The sequence below is a fragment of the Euwallacea similis genome, chromosome 28, assembly GCF_039881205.1.
Source record: "Euwallacea similis isolate ESF13 chromosome 28, ESF131.1, whole genome shotgun sequence".
Classification (NCBI taxonomy): Eukaryota; Metazoa; Arthropoda; class Insecta; order Coleoptera; family Curculionidae; genus Euwallacea; species Euwallacea similis.
In genome coordinates, this window is record NC_089636.1 from 2694126 (window position 1) to 2716668 (window position 22543).

A 22543-nucleotide genomic window follows, 5' to 3' on the forward strand; every position below is an offset into this window, starting at 1 on the left:
TTGATACGGAAAGTTTTTTCAAGTTTGATAATTATGTCTTGATTTCCCGGAACCAGCTCCTCCCATCTGAGGGCGAACTCCAGTCTCGAGATTGTTGTCTTTAAGTACACCGTGAATGTGTGTGATTTGTTGATAAGTGGTTTTTTTCCCGTGACCTCAATTGTTGTTTTTGTTTTAGGTGATGTTAGTGTTGTTTCTGAGGTTGTTGGTGTTGATGTTGTATCCATATTATTGGTTTCGGCAGTGGTTTGTCTCTCGAGAGCTGGTCTTTTCGTTTCAACTCGAGGAGTGGTTGACGTAGTGGGTGCGGATTTTGGTTTCCTTCCACGTTTTTTCGCTCTAGGCACCTGAAAAGGCCCCTCCCGAGAGCCCTGATCCGATTCGGATTCAAAGGAACTCCCGGGGTCCATGATCCTTGAAGGAGAGCGCGAATATCTCGTTTATATCTATGCGTTTTACGGGTTGGGTTTTTAACTCGACCGCACGACGCGATAAGCTTGTTTATGTTTAGGCACTGCTATCAAGCGATACGTCCGATCCGTGCGAATCAGCCCAATCAATTTAAGTTATTTAATTGAATTTCTCGAAAACAGTTGCTCCTAGCGACACCAATAAGGTATAACTTTTTAACTAGAAAAGGTAGGGGAACAACTTTTTAATGAGTCCAAATGACATACACCGTGGCACAAAAAAGTTTAAATGGTTTAAATGACTCCTAATTGTCGATTGTGGCACAATCTAGAAGTTACACCGAAATCGTCGATAAATTTGAATTGACCATCTCCAAAAACCCCTATATAAGAAATTTCGTGAAATTAGCCCGAACTGTTCCAGAGATATTAAAGAAAATTTGATTTCATTTTTCAACTTTGGCACCCTGTATCTCAGTTATTATCAACTTTTGGAATAACATAAATTTAGCTATATTGCATTATTTTTATGTCATAAATCCATCGTTGCTCTGTGTCCCATTACTTAAGACTCACCCTGCATATAGAAATAAACTATATATGATTATCTACAACTTTTGTATTTAACTTTTTCTTCTAAGATTAAACGGAAAGCCTCTAGGTGGGTGGTGAAAATATAACCAATGACCCTGTACATGTACCTATTTTAGCAAAATCTAATCCGTATTGTAAATATAGCTTTTGACCTATACAGGGTGTCCCAGATAAGGATGAACAGCATGGGGATCTCGGAAACGGTAATAGATACAAAATGGTTTAAATTGGGAAAAAGTTAGGCAATTTAAAGCAAATTAATAATCTGTTTTTATATCGACGAAATTCCGAATGGTTACGAAGATATCCGGAAAAAAACGAATTTGGCGGTTTTCGTTTTTTGCAAATAACTCTTATACGGTTATAGTTAGAGGAATAAAAGTTTTACATTATTAAAGCACTTTTTTGAGAACTGTTTAGCAGTGTTGCCAGTTTTCTTGTTACATCCTTACTTTCGGAGAAAAATGAGTAAACTTTTGATTTTCATATGGGCGTGATATCAATTATTTATATTTTCAAAATCGTCATAAAATTCCCTTTTCAGCCATGCATTACATTTAATATTTTTCTCAGAAACTCTATGAGTTATAGCCATTAAAGCATTTTTTGATAAGTAGGCCATGATTTTGACTTATAGTAATGGTGCACATTAAATAAATGAATGCTGTGGAAACGTCAACATTATTTAAAAGTATAAATATATTACTGGTATCACCCTAAAATTAAAAAAATAATTGTTTCAAATTATGTATTTAATAACAACAATGCGGCTAAACTTGGATCGAATCAAATGTTGACGTTTCCACAGCATTCATTTATTTAATGTGCACCATTACTATAAGTCAAAATCATGGCCTACTTATCAAAAAATGCTTTAATGGCTATAACTCATAGAGTTTCTGAGAAAAATATTAAATGTAATGCATGGCTGAAAAGGGAATTTTATGACGATTTTGAAAATATAAATAATTGATATCACGCCCATATGAAAATCAAAAGTTTACTCATTTTTCTCCGAAAGTAAGGATGTAACAAGAAAACTGGCAACACTGCTAAACAGTTCTCAAAAAGTGCTTTAATAATGTAAAACTTTTATTCCTCTAACTATAACCGTATAAGAGTTATTTGCAAAAAACGAAAACCGCCAAATTCGTTTTTTTCCGGATATCTTCGTAACCATTCGGAATTTCGTCGATATAAAAACAGATTATTAATTTGCTTTAAATTGCCCAACTTTTTCCCAATTTAAACCATTTTGTATCTATTACCGTTTCCAAGATCCCCATGCTGTTCATCCTTATCTGGGACACCCTGTATAGATTGATGAAAACATCTGCCACTGTGCTATTCGAAAGGGTTTTGTGTAGTTTTTGCGAAATGGCGGATGCAGTATTAAGTCGTTTTGACCAGTCTAATATAATTAGTAACGAAAATGTGTTGGTCACTATACACGTGACTGCTAATAAGTGAAATACTTTTCTGTGGGGTTATGTAAAATCTAAAATTTATGGATTTCAAGAGGAGAGGACGAATACTTTGGATGAATTGAGAATTAAAATTCCAAATTTAATCCAAAATATAACCCCTCAAATGTTGGAAAACGTAATGCAGGGATTTTATAACAGACTTACGTATTGTTTAGCACAAGAGGGTAATCTTTTTGAACATTTGTTATAAGTTTCGATTTAATTTTTATTTTGAGAAGTTTTCTTTATTTTTCCGATTTTTTAAAAATTTAAGATATTAGTAATTTTAGTTGGGAAATATTTTTATTTCCCAACATATATTTATTTGCGATATAAAAATAAACGATGTTGTCAAAACGTAAATTTTTAATAGCGCAACTCAAAATTTATTACATTATTTGGAGAACCTTAACACACCTCCTTCGAAAGTTTTGGGTTTACTATCAATTTTCGTCGTCGCTGCACCAGCGCATGTCATTTAGTGACTTAGTAATTTAAGTGTTTGTGTTACTTTTATTGTGTTGGGTAAGATTTAACCCTAGAAGTGTACATTTATAGATGGAGAGTCGGTCTATATTATAGAAAGCTTTACAAAGCTCTCCCACAGTTAGCTGGGATCAGAATAAAACCATTAAGTTCTATTTGTCTCATCAAAATAGATCTAGAACGGCCGACGATCTTCTATAACGTCTTATGGAAGAAAATAATATCGACATCTGTTTAGGATAGGAACCTAATCACAAAATTCTAGAGAAAAATAGCATAAAGGATACTAGCAAAGGTTGTTTCGTCGACATCGTCAACAAACAAATCCATTATTGTGACGTTATTATGGGAAAAGGTTACTGTGCCGTCACCTTAAAAGACGGAATTACACTATGCTCTTGTTATTTCTCTCCAAATGGCAAATTATCGGACTTCGTAACGCTATTAGATAACATATACGAACACGTAATCAAACCTAGTGAAATCGTTGTAATCGGAGGCGATGTAAATGCTAAAATGTTATCCTGTGGCTCCTCAGTAGTAAATCAAAGAGGTGACGTTCTCGAAGAATGGATGGCAGCGTACGATCTCATACCAATCAATAACGGTACATTTCCGACTTTCTTCAACTCCAATGGCTCCTCATTTATTGACGTCACACTGACCAACACTAAATACTCACGTTTCATCGAGAATTGGAGAGTAGACATCGATAACGAGGTACATATCGACCATCGTCCCATCTTGTTTTCATTAGGTGTGAAAGACGATGTCAACTCCACGAAGAACATCAACACATCTCCTCAATTTAATCGTTTGGGTTGGATTTTCTCAACCGAGGGTTTGTCCACATATAAAGATATGTGTAAAGATCTCTTCAATTCGGATCTCAGCGAAGGATCGACAAACGTCTCGACGCTTGCAGAGACATACATAAACCATATACATATTCTATGCGATCATACGTTTAAAAAGAGAAATCCAAATTTTACACACGCTAAAAAACCAACCTATTGGTGGACGAAAGAGATTTCAAATTTGAGAAAAACATGCGTCGAATGTCGCAGAATCGTTACACGCATTAAAAACCGTATGACACAGGACTACGAGAATGCTTTATCTTCCTACAAAAATGCCAAGAAAACCTTGAAGTGGGCCATCAAGAAAGAAAAATCAAAACGCTGGAACGAATTATGCACAGATCTAGACAATGACCCATGGGGATTGGCCTATAAAATTGTTAGTAAAAAACTGAATTTAACTTCTAGACCTAGAATCAGTGACGAAGACACCATCATTCAAAGAGAAAAGCTATTTCCTCAACATCCTGTTCTTCCATGGCCCGACAACAACGTTCCCGTTAATCCTCATGAAATTCCACCGATAGATGAAGAAGAAATCCTGAGAGCAGTACATAGGATTAATACGAAAAAAGCTCCCGGCCCTGATCCCATCGTTCCCACAATCATAAAATCAACCATCCTCGGAAATGTTGAACAAGTGACTAAATTCATACGCCTTTGTTTACACAGCGGCATTTTCCCCAAAATCTGGAAGGTAGCCAATTTAATAATCTTACCGAAGTCAAAAAAACGAAGCGGATCAACAAACCTATAGACCGATCTGTTTATTTGATTCGTTCGGTAAAGTATTAGAAACCATAATCAAATTTAGACTGGAACACGAATTGGAAGAAAAACGGGCCTTACATTCAAAACAACACGGTTTTCGAAGAGGACACTCCACGTTACATGCACTGGAAGACGTCAAGATAATAGTTGACAAAATTAAAATGATATCGTACACGCATAGGAAATCTTGCATACTAATTACACTTGATGTAAAAAACGCTTTTAACTCAGCACCATTGAGAGAAATCGTCGATTCTTTACATAACAAAAACATCAGTCCATACCTCATCAAAATAATAGAATCTTATTTGAAGGATCGCTTCATTAGAATGGAAAATGATAACATCTTCCCGGTTACGTGCGGAGTTCCACAAGGTTCGGTTCTTGGTCCTACCTTATGGAACATATTTTACGACAGGATCTTCGAAATCAAACTAGAAGACGGCGTTAACCTAATCGCCTACGCTGATGGCGCAGCAATTACTGTTCAGGGTAAAAATGCAAAACAAATCAAACGTAAGGCAGAACACGCCTTAGAATTCATAACGTTCCACCTCAAAACGATGGGTATTACCATTGCTCCACAAAAGACGGACATACTAATTCTCACTGGAGAAAAGAAACTTCATAACTTCACCTTAAATATCGATGATATGTCTGTTAAACATTCCAAAAGCGTCAAATACATGGGTGTACATTTGGATGCTAATCTACGATTCACTTCACACATCAACAACATTTGCATCAAAGCAACCAAACTCGTCAAAAACCTCTCGAGATTGATGCGAAATGTCTCCGGACCGGAGTGTCACAAAAGAAGAGTCTTGATGTCGCCCGTGATGTCTGTCGTCACATACGCCTCACCGATCTGGTGGAAAGTCACAAGCATGGAAAGTTATAGACGTAAACTTGAAACCATCAACAGATTAATAGCTATTCGCTTTACGTCAGCATACAGGACGGTTTCAATCGATAATGTCCTCCTCCTAGCCAAAATGCCTCCGATTCGACTGAAACTGGAAGAATTATCAAATCTACATTCTTCCGATCGAACCAAGGAAACACGTGCCAGACTAAAAATGGAAACAATAGACAAATGGCAAAGAATTTGGGACAATCAAGAAACCAATTGGACCAAAAGACTAATCAAAGACGTTCACTTCTGGACCAATACAAAATGGACAAAATTGGACCATTATGTCACTCAGGCGTTGGCAGGACATGGTATATTCGGAAGTTACCTACACCGTATAGGTAAAAAAACAAATTCAAATTGCTGGTTTTGTGAAAACGAAGAAGATACCCCTGAACATACCCTTTTCGTCTGCAATAAATGGAATACTGAAAGAAACACGGCAGAATTAAATTTAAACGTACAAAACTTAAATGCGGACAATATCTCGGACTTGATAATGATTTCAAAGGACAATTGGACACACTTAACAAACCTATTTAGAACAATACTGAAGAAAAAGGAAACATATGAAAACCTTCTCAAACAGAATAACAGATAGATCGACCATTCAGAAACGTAAATTCACAAGATTATCATTCTCCTAACAGAACCCACAAATAGATCTGAAGTAATGCCCCAGTTAGGCAGTTCCGGACGCAATTGAGGACAGGGGGTTTAGTCGGTCGATTCTTCCCGGATCGGAAAATCAAACCGACACGAAGGGAATAACTTAGAATGCTACAATGCCAAATTCCCAAAGTATGTTTTTGCAGATTCCCCTAAACCTCGTTAAAAAAAAAAAAGTTCTATTTGCCTCAATCTAAAAGTTGCAGGTTTATAAAGCTACAGGGTCGTAAAGTAAACATTTTAAAATTAATTTTTAATGATAGTTCTTAGATCAAATGATTCAAATTCATGACATTGGATAGTAGGAAGTTTCGGAGAAAAATGCTTTTGAATTATTAAACTTTGAAGTCCCTAAAAATTTACTCAGCTCTACTAGAGATTATCAAGATTGCGTGTTATTCAGAGATTTCCGTGCATTTACTAATTTAAATGCATTTTTTTAAGAGTTGCTTATAGACCTACAATTAAAGTATAACTTTTTTAAGCACAGAAAATAGACCAGTACGTTTTTCTATTCAAAGTTGAATTATCGTTAACGATAAAAAAAGCACGAATGATTAACCCTAGAATACTAATATGTTTTGTATATACTGTAATACTAATACGTCGTAAAATTTACGACTTCACAATAATGTACAACTTTCAAAAAGAAAATTTATTTTCCAATAGAGATTAACAAAGTTCTGCTATAACAAAATACATATAGTTCAAAAAAAGTTTTAAATATTAAGAAAATTGACATTCCGGGCAACAATTTCCGTTGTGTGTTCTGCAAATTGCTCGTTTACATTGTACACAAAAATTTGTTGTCATTTTTCTCAGACGACTAGGGCAAAAGAAACATACGGTTCGTTCCTTTTCAATAGGATCAATCGATTCAGGAACAGGTTTTATCTCCAAGATTTCATGTATATTCTCCCGAATATTGCGACGTAAATTAGATATATCTAATCTTTGACGCATCCATGGTTCAGCAAGAATTTTTCCCAATTCAAACATATACTGGAATCGAGAAACGGGTTTGCTATTAGCTTTGTATGAATTATCACAGTATATCACAAATGAGTTGATAGTAGCTATGTTAATCATTCTATAAAAAATACAAAGTGGCCATCTTCGTGTCTTTCTGGAGCAGTTCATATTACTGCATAACTGATCGAAAGTATCTACTCCCGCCTTTGTTTCATTATAATTTATAATTATGTCCGGTTTTCCATTTTCACTAATTGTGGCACCTTCATGCATTGTAGAAAGTAACATCACTATTTTATTAGGTTTTGGTAAATAAGAAACTAATGTTTTGTTTTTATAAAAGCAAAACATGGATGTTCCTCGTGGTCTATTGTTAGTGTTCAGTAGTTCTGGTAGAATTTCTTTTTTATTTTTTCTAAGAGTCCCTATAATTGTTAATTTATACGGCTGTTCCAGAAGTTCATCCGCCAGAGGAACTGACGTAAACCAGTTATCCATGGTAATATTACGATTACTACCATGGATCGATTTTGTTAATTCTTTCACATAAAAATTAGCAAGAGGCAGACCACCAGTATTGGTGCTTTTTCCCAAGTATGGATTGGCATCAATCATATATTTCGATGACGAATCGCATAACATGACTATCTTGATGCCGTACTTTGATGGCTTGTTGGGTATATACATTCGAAATGGACACCTTCCTCTGAATCCTAACAGTTGTTCATCTATCGTCAGATAAGATGCTGGAGTATAGGAGTTTCTGCTCCATAAGCATATTCCATATCTGATGAATATGAGTGAAGGAGTCGCTTTTCTTTCGTTCCTCTCTGGTAATTTTATCGTCAAATCTGAGACAGTTTACTAGAAACGCAAAACGTTCTCTACTCATACAGGCACGATAGAAAGTTCCCGAAACCGTCCCTTCAAACATGTGTTTAGTATTTAGATGATTGTCTTTTTTGGCCGCAGAAAAAATCAGTATTCCAAGTAAGGCTAGTAACTCATCTTTGCAAATGTTTGTCACAGTCGCGGAACTGGTAGCGTATTTGGAACTCTGTCTGACAATCTCTTCGTTGGTGTGACGAATAATTATTTCAAGGATATTATCATGGAAGAAATGCAAAAAGCATTCCTTTATAGAAGAACAGTTACGAGATTCGCCTTTGTTGCCCGGTATAAAATGAATAATGTTCCTTGAACTGACTCTTTTTGACAAAATTGGCTGTTTAGATGTCCACTTATGACCATTCTTACCTTTTAAATTTACTTTTTTGGGGAAAACAATATTAGAATCTTTTCTACGTAATTTTGCTAAAGGTTGATAGTCTGATGATGGCGATGAAGCTTCATTTTGAGGTTCTTCTATTGGAACGAGATATTCTTCCTCAATGACGTCAGATTCATCTAAACTGCTGTCAGAATGCAGCAATTCCTTCTCTAAGTGGTCTTCCTCCCAATCACTTCCACTATCTTCGTATGGTTCATTGTAGTAATCTTTTCCATTCATAATCCTTTCTATTTCTTGTTGCATTTGCAATGGAGTAAGTGGCTTATTTGACATTTTGCAATATACAAAATTAAAAAAAAAAAGCTTAGCTTTACTCTATTATTTATATTGCAACTAGAACCGTAAGAAACGTAATTTCATATGATCGAAACAATTCTCCTGTTTGTCTTATTGCTGACAAGACGATAACACTAAAGCGTCGTAATATTTACGACGAGATGGGTGATTCACAAAGTTGTGCACAAAATTTAATTGAAGCGTATCGACCAACGTTTAGTACAGATAAATGAGGAAGCTACTGGCAAACCTATATCTACAAAATTTTCTGTTGTTGCCAAATTTGAGAGAAAATAATTGGGCGTCGTAAATTTTACGAGTATTAGTATTCTAGGGTTAAACGAGTATCATGAACCCTGTATGATTAACGAGAAAGTTATTGGGAGCTGAATTCCTTGTTCCCAAAAAAACTCCTGGTACTTAATTTAATAACCTTAAATGTTTTGTTGTATAAAATATGATTAAAAATTGTATTTTCTTTAATTTCGTAATCCTGTAGCTTTGTAAATATTATCGACTATTGATTTAAGGCAAATAGAGCTAAATAATTTTATTATCATCCCAATTAATTGAGGAAGAAGATTGTAAATTATTCTTAGTGTTTCTTATAATTATAAGCCTCTTGATAAAACCTACCAAGTGCATAGGGGTGGGTTTCATATTTTAAAACTGTTATACAAAAAGCCCAGCTCAGCAGCTTTACTCAGTTAATTCGGACCAAAGATATCTAATTCCTTTCTTCAAATGTAGAAACATGTTATCTCACGTTCCCAGAAAGTTTTCATTAAGGCTTTATCATGTACAAATTAGGGTTCGTGACCACCCCTATTCATTGGCCAAAAATGCAATAAAATAAATCTGCAAAATTACTATCTATGACACCACGTTAGACTCGTTATTCAGATTGCGTCCTGTATGCTGGCTACAATACAGAGCCGTACTTTGGCACGTCTTGAAGTCTCAAAATTTGGTAAACAGTTTTGAAATTATCTTGAATATATGAGCATGGTTGAAGTATAGTAATTCAAATCACATAATTTCCCTAAAAAACCCATATTGAATGAGGAGAAATATGTTAACCTAGTGTTTATTAACACATCTCTAGTAATAGGGTCACGTATTTGAGAAATATTGATTAAAACTTTACCAAATATATCGAATATAAAGAAAACTCTAAATAGTAGCAGTATATGTATATAGATAGGAATTCTGTTTCTGGACTAAGAAGTATAAAGGAGATGTTTTGAAAATATTGTAAAGTTTTCTATTGCTTGCCTTTTAACCACCAATTTAATACATACCACCCATTCTAAATTTTAAATAACTCTTTTATTTATTTATCATGTTACCATATACATATACAATAAAAATTTAATTAAATTTGATTATGACTTTTCAGTTGAAAGAAAGGTGTGTTTTTTACGGACAATTTAAAGAGTCGTAAATTCCTGAAAAAATCTGATTAGATCCTATAAATAGGTACATTCTAACTGAAATGTGACTGATTCAGGGTCTCAAATGCATTTATGGCTTACTCAAATATTTTAGGGCTTCGGTCATCAGCAACTACAGTATTTTTGAGTTTCACACATAGTGTATTTGTTCATCTATAGTTTCATTATCGTTCACATTTACCGAAACTATATAAAATATGTTGTGGACATTGTTCACATAACCAATGGGTTGTTTAAGATATCCCAATATATTCAAACAACAGATTTATAAACATTTAACGAGTATTGACAGAGTAATATTTTTAGAACATTTAGCAATAATATTTTATAAATCCGGTAATTTGATATTTTAGAAATATAACAACCAATATTTTTATGTAGCTAAGTGAACAGAAATGTGGTTAAAATCATAGTCCAGTTCTGTATTTATCAAATAATTGCTGCGTCGGACTACTCTTTAATAGGGCAGGTGAAGTGTTTATTCCATTGTATTTACCATAGGGTTGGAAAATGACAGCTTTGTGAGAAAAATTACAAAACGTAACATTTATTCAACTAGGAAACGTACGTTAATGGAGAACATCCAAAAATAATGGAAATATAATATAGCGAACTACAAAAAGTGGTAGGAGATCAGAAAAACTAGATCCAGTAACAGTAAATTTTTTCCTCCACATTAAAATGATAATTTCAATAGTTTCCTGTCGTAAATCATCACAATCAATTATCAAAATGTCTTTTAACTTGCGTCAAAAGCTAAAACTTGGCCAAAGTACTCAGTTAAAAGGGAACCATAAAAAGAACAATAAAATTTTACAACTTGCTTCACCCTTGAAACGAGATAGTTACACCAATTTCTTTACAATGTGTAGGTTTTTTATATAGTTGTCTAGGGTTTTTGAATAATAGGGTTTATTGATATTGGATTATGAGGATAAAAGAAAACACACTGATTACTAATGATTCTCTATTTTCTGATACGCGCGGTCCGATAGATTTTAAAAGAGTGTCGTATTGTATCAAGACGTAGAAAAAGGAATGAATTTATCAAGCATCGCTCCAGACACCCGTTCATCGAACGTGTGTGTTTATATGTATAATCCTGGAGGGACTAGACCAAACATATCTATTGAAAAATAATTTATGTGTCTGATGGAAGTGATACTATCATAAATTTTGCCTTATGAAAGAAAGCATTATCCAACAATTGATATTAACGGATTCTGCTTGCGGATAACAGTTCTGGTGAGTCACTCGAAAAGAAAGAGGACCCTCTAGATTCGGGGCGCTCTTAAATACTAAACTAAGGGTAATTAAAACAGTGTCGTACCCTGGCTAGAAAGCAATTACTGACTTATGACACCAACTGAGTCGTTACCATGGTACTGATAACGCTTTGTCGGTACATTTCCAGAGATGCCGACAAAGCGCGGCCGCGCGTCTCATCCACGCCGACAAAGGGCGGCTATCCTTTCCCACAAGTACCGACAAAGGGTGGCTAGACGTTAATCATAAAATAGCAGAATTGCATGAAGATAATGATTGCGAAACCCTCTTAATTGACGAAAATACCTCTAACCAGGTTGCGACATACATAGGCGTCCTATAGGGGCAACATCAGCCCCTTTACAATTCTTTCATCCTAAATTAAGACCTAACCTAATTAACAGCATTAGAGCACTATCACTATTTACAACTCAACGATTTCCGATTGGGCCTCGACTTTATTGTAAACATGGAAAAGTCTTTCTACAGGGTGATTCTGTTGGAGTCTTAAGGGAAAAGCCTTCTGACACCAGGTATTCTTTTGTACGTGGGTACCGCCACGTCAAATCAGGACGATGGTCGAGACAAAACACTACCGTAACGTCAACAAATCTATATTTAAGAATCTGTGATAACTATTACTGAACTAAGTGCGTTAGAATCTCCAGTATCAATTTGGAGGAAGGTCGGATCTTTGTTTATTCGTAGAGTTCCACTCTCAATCTGCCCAAAAAAAGGATGCAGGGAAAACGAGCAGAATTTGGTTTCGGCCCATTTTGTTCTAGTTGACCAATCAGAACACAAATTTGGTAGGTTCCCACGAACTTAGGATTTTTAGATTGAATGAGAAAAAACAGACCTTAAAAGGTTTTTGCAATTAACGTCTTAACACATGTGATTCTGCGAAGGGCCAAATCACTGATAAGGACTGGTGAGTGGCGACAGAGTCACGGTGTGTTAAGTGTACTCGAGAATATTTTTACCTAATGGTTCTCACGGTCAAACCAGAACATCCCTCAAGTTGAGCGATTTATGTATTGGTTATCGCTTCGTTTGAGATGAGGCATAACAGATGATTTGGACGGGTATCCAACAATTCATTGGGAATGGGACATGGCGAAACCCGAGATAGGGGACACCAAAATATGACGATTGGACGCAACATGCCTTATATCAATGTTGCGCGTTTCAGAGTGACAGGGTGTTAAAAGTTAAAATTTTATTTTAAAATTCCTTAATAACTTTTTGTGTTTTCATAGCATCAACACCAAAATCGGTGTACTTAGGTTTTGTAAGATGCCAAATAAGGATTTTGATCTAATTTTTACGAAATGTCTAGAGGGCGCTAGTTACAACCCACCGCTTCGATATATTTGGTCATATTTTTTTATGAGTGCAACTAAGGTCAAATTTTATTCAATGCATTAAAAGAGCGTTTATTTTTACGCAAAAAAGGTATTCTTATTCAATCCCGATATCTCTCTTCGTTTACGAGATTTTTACCAATAAGCTAATTCGTGTCGTGTCATTTCAAATCCTCAAAAAGGGAGGTGGCTGTGATTCACTTGCATAGCAACGCATTACTTAGCCATTGTTACTTTAGCTTGTCAAAGTAATTAGACTCTTTTCTTGTCATTTGCTCTTTTTAAGTAAAGAATAGTAATTTAAAAGTAAAAATGCCAAGGCATAATGACTTTTCCTTTAGTGAGATGCGCGATATGATTTGTGTTTTTGCTCAATTGCATTTTAACGGTCGTGTTGCAGCACGTAGTTATTTTGAATTATATCCCAACCGACAACAACCCAATCACAAATTATTCAGAAACCTGTACAATCGTTTGGGAGAAACAGGCTCTTTTCGCCCTCAAAGCCAAAACAATGATGCTCGAAGGACTATCCCGGTTGAACAGGAAGAAGAAGTTTTAGTACGAATTGCTGAAAATAAAACATTAAGTACACGCCGGTTAAGTGCAACGATGGGAATGAGTCAATCGTCTGTCTGGAGAATTTTACATAAAGAAAAATTCCATCCATATCATTTAACACCTGTTCAAAATTTGCTCGCTGAAGACCGTTCTGCTTGTTTAAGATTTGCTCGATTTTTGCAAGAGAAACAAAACGAAGATCCAAATTTTTTGAACAAAATTTTATTTACTGACGAGGCAACTTTCACACGCCCTGGAATTTTCAACTGGACAAATAGCCATTTATGGGATTCTGAGAATCCAAATGCTGTACGAGAAACACATTTCCAACACGAATTTACGATAAACATTTGGTGTGGTGTAATAGGTGACTTTTTTATTGGTCCTTTCGAACTTCCAGCCAATTTAAATGGCCTTCGGTATTTAAATTTTTTGCAAGGACAACTTAACGAACTTCTCGAAGATGTTCCATTATATTTACGTCAAAATATGTGGTTCATGCTAGACGGAGCGGCTCCACATTTTTCTCTCCAAGTACGCCAACATTTAAACAATGTTTTTCCACATCGATGGATCGGTCGTGGAAGTGAATTTCCGTGGCCTGCGAGAAGTCCAGACCTCATCCCATTGGACTTCTCAATATAGTCAAGTATGAAAGCAATTGTATACAAAGGGACAATTAATACTCGCGAAGAATTATGCCAAAAAATTCAACAAGCAGCTGATGAAATTAAGAAGAACGTCGATATGCAATTTAGAATAAAAAGATCTTTGAGAAAAAGGTTAGTAAAGTGCATTGAGGTGGAAGGTGGTCATTTTGAACATTTGCTTAAATAAAACTTATTTTTCATTTGTTTAATGCGGCAAAATATTTATTTGAAAATTAATAAAACCGAGTTGAAATGGAACGACACGAATTAGCTTATAGGTAAAAATCTCGTAAACGAAGAGAGATATCGGGATTGAACAAGAATACCTTTTTTGCGTAAAAATGGACACTCTTTCAATACATTGAATAAAATTTGACCTTAGTTGCGTTTATAAAAAAATATGACCAAATATATCGAAGCGGTGGGTTGTAACTAGCGCCCTCTAGACATTTCGTAAAAATTAGATCAAAATCCTTATTTGGCATCTTACAAAACCTAAGTACACCGATTTTGGTGTTGATGCTATGAAAACACAAAAAGTTATTAAGGAATTTTAAAATAAAATTTTAACGTTTAACACCCTGTCACTCTGAAACGCGCAACATTGATATAAGGCATGTTGCGTCCAATCGTCATATTTTGGTGTCCCCTATCTCGGGTTTCGCCATGTCCCATTCCCAATGAATCACCCTGTATATGTGCCCAAGGGTTAGACCTATTCGACCTAAGAATTCCACAGATGGTCAACTATGGAAATTTGAGGGTCATATTTTAAAATTTATTTAAGTCAATCAGTGGCTGTATCAGCAGTTTAAGGGAAATTGTTTGTGATACTTGTTTATTTGAATTAAAGGTAATACTATTTAATTGATTACTGATAATAGTTAAGTATTTCTGTATTTCTTATTTTTTTAATTAATATAATATTTATTAAGTCTTAATAAAAATACATTTTTATTAATTGTAAGATATCGCATTAGAATTCCTAATTCTTATAATATGAAAATTGATTGTATCACTGTATTTATCTACCTCCTCTTTACTGTACTGGGTATCTAGCCAAAAAATGTGATTAAAACAGTAAATTACATTGATAAACATAGATTTTGTCACATGATCATTTTTAGGCGTTTTTATTAAATTGGAATTAGATTAGAAGAATATTTGAGCTTTTATTTAAGCTCATGTCTAATTGCTATTTAGCTTGATTTATTTTTGTTATTTCTCGCTGGTTCTGCTTAAAGCCAATTTTCTTGAGCGATAAATAATATCAGAGTTAGCATCGCCGATTGCTTTTCTTAATCGTAAGATATATCAGTGTTAGTTTAGTCCATTTTGGCCGCTCGTTATAGTCAGAAGTTCAATATATACAGTGTGTTCATTTGAAAATTTCCCACCCCACGTATCTTTTACTCTGCGAAAAATTTCAAAAATCGCCGTGACTCATCGATTTTTGTTCTAAGGCGGAATTTTTTTGCCTAAACTGAATCATGGTAGAATCATCCCTATAAACCCAAGGAACTCTAACTTTGAAATCTTAAATTTGACCACCCCTCTTGTAAGACATCATTTTAAAGAGGGTTTAATTTGAAATCCAGTCATACTTTTATTTTTTAAATCGATTAAATTTTAGGGCTGTTATGGACAAAATAATAATATTTTGTTTGTTTTTTATTTAATTGACCTAAATTACTATATTGTTTATTTAATTGATTAAATTCTCAAAGTGCGCACCATTTGTAGCAAGACAATGATATAACCTCTGCTCAAATTCTAAACGTACCAAAAGTTTGCCTGGAAATATTTCTACACTCACTTGTTATTCGATTTTTCAAATCCTCAATATCTTGTACACAACTGATTTTAGATGGCCCCATAAGAAAAAATCAAGGGGAGATAGGTCAGGGGAACGAGCAGGCCATTCTATGGAACCTCTTCTACCTATCCATTTATTTGAAAATCTCTCATCCAATCACTCTCTTACTGGTAAAATGTAATACGGCGGGGCACTATCTTAGTGGAACACTAGTTGTGCTTCATTAATTAACAAGTTACCATCTTCATCTTCCTGATTTTCAATGCTTTCTGTGAGTAATGGATCAAGTGTATTTTCTAACATATCCAAGTATAGTTGACCCGTAAGATTTTCGTTAATGAAAAGAAGACTAATTATAGCATTTCCAAAAATGCCTTCCCAAACATTTATTTTCTCAGGTCGCTGTGTATGCACTTCTTGACATAAGTGTGGGTTTTCAGTGTCCCAGTATCTTTTTTTTTATAGAGGTTCAGGGGAATCTGCAATTAGACATTGGGGGCTTAGCACTCGGCGATCTTATTTACCTCTTTTGTGTCGGGTTGTCGTTCCAATCCTGGGAACGCCGACCGACTAAACCTCCTTTCCTCTCTTCACCCTGCATGTTTCCACCCCCCGGGACCGCCGTTAAGCATTATTTCGGGGGAGGAGGGTGGATACGTATATCTCCCTTCCGTGCTTCCTCTCATCCAGCCCTCTCGTCCCGTTCCTTTCTCTTAATCACCCCCACTATCCATCCTTCAACCAACCCCCAGTTTTTGTCATTGTCCAGCATTATCCGAATTACATTATCCGGTGTTATTGCCCTTTCCAGTTCCTTCTCAACCCTCATCCGTTGCTCCCTCCACTTGTCACACTCGAAAAACGTGTGCTCAGCATCATCCCTCCTCCTACAATACCAGCATCCATCCGTCTCCCTAATTTCAAACTGATTTAAATAGTGTGTAAAGCATCCGTGTCCCGTTATAAATTGTGCCAGAAAATAGTTTATTTCCCCATGCTCTTTGTCAATCCACTCTCTCAGCTCAGGTATCAGTCTTCTCATCCATTTACCCTCCGATACTCTACTCCACTCTCTGCCACATCTCAATCGTGTTTGTTCTCTCCCGTTCCCTATCCTGTCCCGTCTCTCCCATTTCAAACATGCCCCTACGTTCCTCCATCAGCCACTGGTAACTTAGCTGACAGCATCTCCAATGCCGCCATACTTACCGTCCGATATACGCTACATTCCCTAATATTTGTCATTGTATTTTAAAAAAAATTTTCTCGATATTTTTTGTATTTCAGAATCTTCGCCCACACTTGACACCTATAAGTAACGATAGATACCCTCACACAGTGTAACAGTCTTTTCTTTCTCTGGCTTGGTCCACTAATTGACGGCATCAATGTGTTTATTGCTCTTGTTGCCCTTTGTGCTTTCTCCACTGCGTACTTCACATGTTTTTTCCATTATAAATTCCGTTCTAGTACAATCCCGAGGTATTTGATTTCATTTTTTGCTTCAATATTTTCCTGTTCCACTTCCAACGAGTGTCCCAGTATCTGCAATACTGTTGATTGACATGTCCATGAAAAAAGAACGTAGACTCATCGCTGAAGCAAATATTGATTGTAGATATTTTGTTGTTATTAATTTTTTCAGTCATCATTTCGCAGAATTGTACTCTTCGGTCAGTCATTTTCAGGTAATTCTTGAACGGGAAGCAATTTATAAGAATTAAATTTATGCAGTTTTAAGACTCTATGCATTGAACCAACAGAAACATTTGTTAATGAATCAACTTTTCTCATAGAAACATTGGGGTCCATAGCAAAATTGGCAAGAAATTCAATTTGCGTACTGTCATCCAGGATTCTGGGTGTATCCCTTTTTTTATTTGCAATACTATCAGTGGTTAAAAACTTTTGTGTTAGGTATGTTACATATTTATGATCAACATTTTTGTCAGGGTGCCGCAAGTTAAAATCCCGGGAGGTTTGTCTAGCACACTCATTATTTTTACCATACAGAAGAACTATTTCGATTTTTTCTGCTAAAGTATACACCATAATTAAATTTTTGCAAAGAAAACACGTTCGATACTAACGAAATTGGAACTCGAATGTCACTATTCTCTAATATGAAAAAACAATATTCCAATTTTTTTTTATAAAGTTTATGTTCTTTGATCTTTTTTACTCAAGAATAAAAAATGTATGAATCGGCAAAATCAAAATAATTATATAAATAATATACTAATTTAGGTTATATAAATAAAAAATAAACATAATATTGTTATTTTGTCCATAACAACCCTAAAATTAAACCGATTTTAAAAATAAAAGTATGACTGGATCTCAAATTAAACGCTCTTTAAAATGATGTATTACAAGGGGGGTGGTCATATTTAAGATTTCAAATTTGGGGTTGCTGGGGGTTAGAGGAATGATTCTACCATGATTCAGTTTAGGCCAAAAAAGTCCTCCTTAGAACAAAAATCGATGGGTCACGGCGATTTTTGAAATTTTTCCCAGAGTAAAAGATACGTGGGGTGGGGAATTTTCAAATGAACACACTGTATGTCTTGTTCAGACAAGTCTGTTCATGTTTATTGCATCTAAACAATGAGCTTTATGAATAAAATTTAAGCAAAGTCTTTGCTTCATATTTTTGAGCAAACGCTTGATTTGATATGAATAAAACTTTAAGCTATTGCTCACATTTGAAGCAATTGTTAGGAATCTAAGCAAAACCTTAAAAATTAAGAAAAAATAAAAAATAAAAAATAAAGAAATTAAGAACAAAAAGAAGACTTTTACGTAAAAATTAAAAACAATTGTTTATGCTAATAAAGCAATTACTTATAAATATGCAAGTCCACGCAGTCCCATCCTTAAATTTGTAAAAGTAGTTTTAATTACCTATTTATCTCTCGTTTATTTCAAAAATGGCAATGTTTATGAACGTTCGTAAGGTAAAAAATTATAAACCGCGAAAAGAATGTGCAGTTGATAACTATAAAAAGTTGTATCGCTTTAATTACGAAAACGTTGAGTGACTGGCCAATTATTTTTTGGATGATACCGTTGAAAAACGTGGTGGTGCATTGTCAGCAGTAGAACAAATGAAAATTTCCCTTCGTGTTGTAGCAGATCCAAGTTTTCAAAATGAAGTCGCTGAAGAGAATGGTCTACATTAAACAACAGTTTCCAAAACTTATACATATGTTGTGGATCGAGTTTTGAGTAAGGCAGATAGTTGGACTCATTTTCCCGAAACACCCAGGGAAATTATTAAAGCCAAAACAGTATGGTCTGAAAAATATAAATTTCCAGATGCTATTGGTATCATTGATTGTACACATATTAGAATTCCCAATTTTAGACAGTTTGATGACGAGTATGTAAATAGAAAAGGATTAGATACGCACTATATAGGATAGAAACGCACTAGAAATGTTTACAAGTATAGATTATCAGTGGCCAGGTTTAGTATACGACAATAGAATTTTGAAAAACTCTAATATTTATGAGTTATTAAAAAATACCAATGAGGATTGCCTATTACTAGGAGATGACGGCTACAGTATAACCCCTTGGCTTATGACACCGTAGAGAAACCCTGCAGCACCTGCCTAGCAACATTATAACAGGATATTTAATAGAGAACGAGTTATAATTGAACGATGTTTCGGACAATTGAAAGCAAGATTTCCTATTCTTCAATATAAAGTACATAGTAAGATTAAAAAAATCTCTTCAATTTTTATTTTTTGCGTTGTTCTGCATAATATGGGCAAATTTTTAAAAGATGTTGACTTTTAATTGCCTGATGAAGGCAATGATGACGCAAATCAACAAAGTGACGTAATTTAACAAAATAAATACCATGAACGTATTAACTTTAGTATAATACGTCGCACGGGCTAGCAAAAGTGAGAAGTAATTACTAATGGACTGTTTGATTAAAGTGAAGTTAACATAGATGTTTATTTGAAAATTAATAGATTTTATATAATTATGTTAAGAAGAAAAAAATCATAAATTTAAATAAATATTTCCTTCTTGGTTTTTTTCTAATGTTGGGCTGTTCCAATTACGTCGCCTTTGTTCTTGTTCTTGTTGCATTCGTATTAATTTTAATTGTTTTAATAATACGAGGCGTTGCAACTCAAAGGTCGATAAATTTTTTGTTTCATCCGTTGGCAAATTCGAAACAGTAAGTTTTTGTTTCTTCACAAGTTAGGGTGTTGATGTTGGAACTGGAAGTACTGATTTCGTTGAAGATGTCTCTGAGGCGTCCGAACATTTATGCACTCCAATGGACATTGCAGTTTTAAATAATAATTAATTCATTCAAACATTTCAAATATAAAAGCCAACCTTGTTTACCTGATACTTCTGCAAACAAAGGATTCAGTTAAACTTCCAGAAAGGCAATTAGCTATTTTCTCATATTTTGTAGTTAATAGGTTTGTTGCCAGTTTAGTTTATATCAATTTTTTTTTTTACTTTGCCCTTCATGTTTCTTATTTTTTTGGACACCTGTTTATTTGTAAGGTTTTCATTGAAAATTTCACTATATTAGTCTCTTATCGTTATAAGTGCGATTTCTTTTGCTTTTTCCCTATCTAGTGTTTGTGATTTGTTGAAAATGATCTTTTTTTTTAATTTTCTTACAAACAAAAGCTGTTTGTTTACCACTTCTGCACATTCTTCACTACTTGAAAAATCACTTTCGTTTTCTTCCACCGTGTTACTCAAATTATTCTGAACTCACGATTGATAATGTTGAAACTACTTTGCTCTTTACATTTAAGATGAATCTTTTTAACAAGAAAATATGCATTCTAGAAGGATTTTATATTGGTAGTTGGAATTCGAGTTGGAACGTAATAAACATCTTTGGCCGTTGTTAAATAAAGTATTTATTTAAAAGGTAAAAAGCAAATGCTTTAAAAATAGCAATAGCTTAGGATTTTTATTTATATCATCGACAAGCTTTTGCTTTTCTGCTAAGCAGTTTCTTTTTAAGCAATCACCTTTACTGAATAGCTTGTGCTTGCAGCAATTGCTTTAATTTTATTCATAAGGCTCAATATACGTTTCTCTATCATATTGTGTTTATTAGTAAACCGGTTCCCGAATCGGTTATTATATTTTATTGTATTTTCGATGTGTTGAACACTAGAATGCAATTGGGGTATTCCAAATACTGCTGTTTCTTTTGCAAATGGGACAGTCGTGCATGAGATCATTATTGTGTACAAAAGGAATCGCCATCCATCACGTACTAACCCTGGAACTAGAAAACGTTACAAATGAATCACTAGTTGATCCCAAAAAAGTATTACTTTCACCTTTACCAATTAAATTGGGACTCATGAAGAATTTTGTTAAAGCAAATGATCAGAATAGAAGAGAGTTCTTGGATCTAAAACAAACATTTCTGAGGCTTACAATTAGTGAGACAAAAATTAAAGAGGGCATATTTGTGGGTCCACGAATAAAGGAAATAATAAAAGATGAGATATATGACGATATGCTAAATGGAGCTTGATGGATATGCTAAATAGAATTATGAACTTGGAGCGTTTTTAAATCCATTGTTATGAATTTTCTTGGAAACGTGAAAGCTGGCAATTATACAGATATTATGAGTAAACTACTTAATGCTTATGAAGAAATGGGGTATATCATGTCTCTCAAAATTTACTTTTTGGAATTTTTACCTCGATATCTTCCCCGCAAATTTGGGAGCAGTAAGTGATGAGCATGGGGAATGGTTCCACCAAGACATTTCTGCCATGAAAAAACGATATCAAGGCAAATCGAGTGTCACGTTATTTGCTGATTATTGCTAGTCATTATTAAGGTATACTCCAGAAACAAAATGGCGCCGTAAAATGTCGAAAATTACATTTTGATCTACATTTAAAATTAATAGTAAAATACACTTATCGTTAAATTTATATACAGGGTGTCCCACAAGTGTTTCATTATATTTCAGTGGGTAATAGTACATTGAAAAATAATATGACTTCCCATATAAACCATATTCCAATAATGCTTCATTAAGAAGATACAGGGTGTTAAACTTTACTTAAAAAATCCAACTTTTAATGATATATTCAAAACCGTTTGAGATATGTAAGTGAAATTTGACACGTTTTGAGAGTTAATGTAGACGCATTTATTTATGCAAAAAGGCTATTTTTCATTTCACCAGTGGCGTGCGTACGGATATCTCTCAGCACATTTTTAAAGAAAAAAATGGTGTGCTACTGCTTTTTATCAAAATAAAAATTATTTTTAGAAGTTCAATTTCATTTAGAAGAGAAATACTCACTTGACGCTTTTTCGTCCGACGCATCGTTTGCCAGTAAAAAATTGAATACCGTCTATATGCACGATATTCTCTAAATGGTTTTAATAATATTAAGTGTGTTTTAAATATTATTTATTTGCCGTAATATTACAGAAATTGTTCAAATTGGTGGCCATTTTGTTCAAGACATAATTTAGCTCGCCATTACAATTTGCCATTCCGTAAATAAGATGCATATCCGCAAGTTCAGCTGATGTAAATTGAGCCATTATAATTAATTTATTAAGTTAAACAAATTAACACAATTGAAAAAAATTATACATTCAATAAAATATTTATAAAAAGTTCTTATTTAATGACAATACATTAATTTGTAGGGTAGTCATAACAACGCATATCATAATACGTCAAGTA

The 22543-nt window shown here is 34.4% G+C and overlaps 3 protein-coding genes across 3 annotated transcripts in view; 1 reads left to right on the plus strand and 2 right to left on the minus strand.

Moving 5' to 3' along the window:
• The window catches only part of LOC136417460 (cathepsin L-like proteinase), a 201437-nt gene that overhangs the window by 138266 nt on the left and 40628 nt on the right, over positions 1 to 22543 (minus strand). The gene's annotated exons all lie outside the window — the stretch shown is intronic.
• On the plus strand, positions 13105 to 13998 carry LOC136417368 (uncharacterized). Its single transcript, XM_066403037.1, has one exon. It carries the CDS (start codon positions 13105 to 13107, stop codon positions 13996 to 13998), a length of 894 nt encoding a protein of 297 aa, XP_066259134.1.
• LOC136417369 (uncharacterized) lies at positions 16502 to 17022 on the minus strand. Its single transcript, XM_066403038.1, has 2 exons — positions 16970 to 17022; positions 16502 to 16892 (listed from the first exon to the last, which is right to left on the minus strand). The coding sequence occupies exons 1-2, from the start codon at positions 17020 to 17022 to the stop codon at positions 16502 to 16504; spliced, it is 444 nt and encodes a 147-aa protein (XP_066259135.1).

Excerpts from the sequence above, each read along its gene's own strand:
- LOC136417368 (XM_066403037.1), top strand. The coding sequence starts at position 13,105 with ATGCCAAGGCATAATGACTTTTCCTTTAGTGAGATGCGCGATATGATT.
- LOC136417369 (XM_066403038.1), bottom strand. The coding sequence starts at position 17,022 with ATGGCGGCATTGGAGATGCTGTCAGCTAAGTTACCAGTGGCTGATGGA. Across the intron at positions 16,893-16,969 it reads CCAGTGGCTGATGGAGGAAC|AGAGTGGAGTAGAGTATCGG; the intron begins GTAGGGGCATGT and ends GAGATGTGGCAG.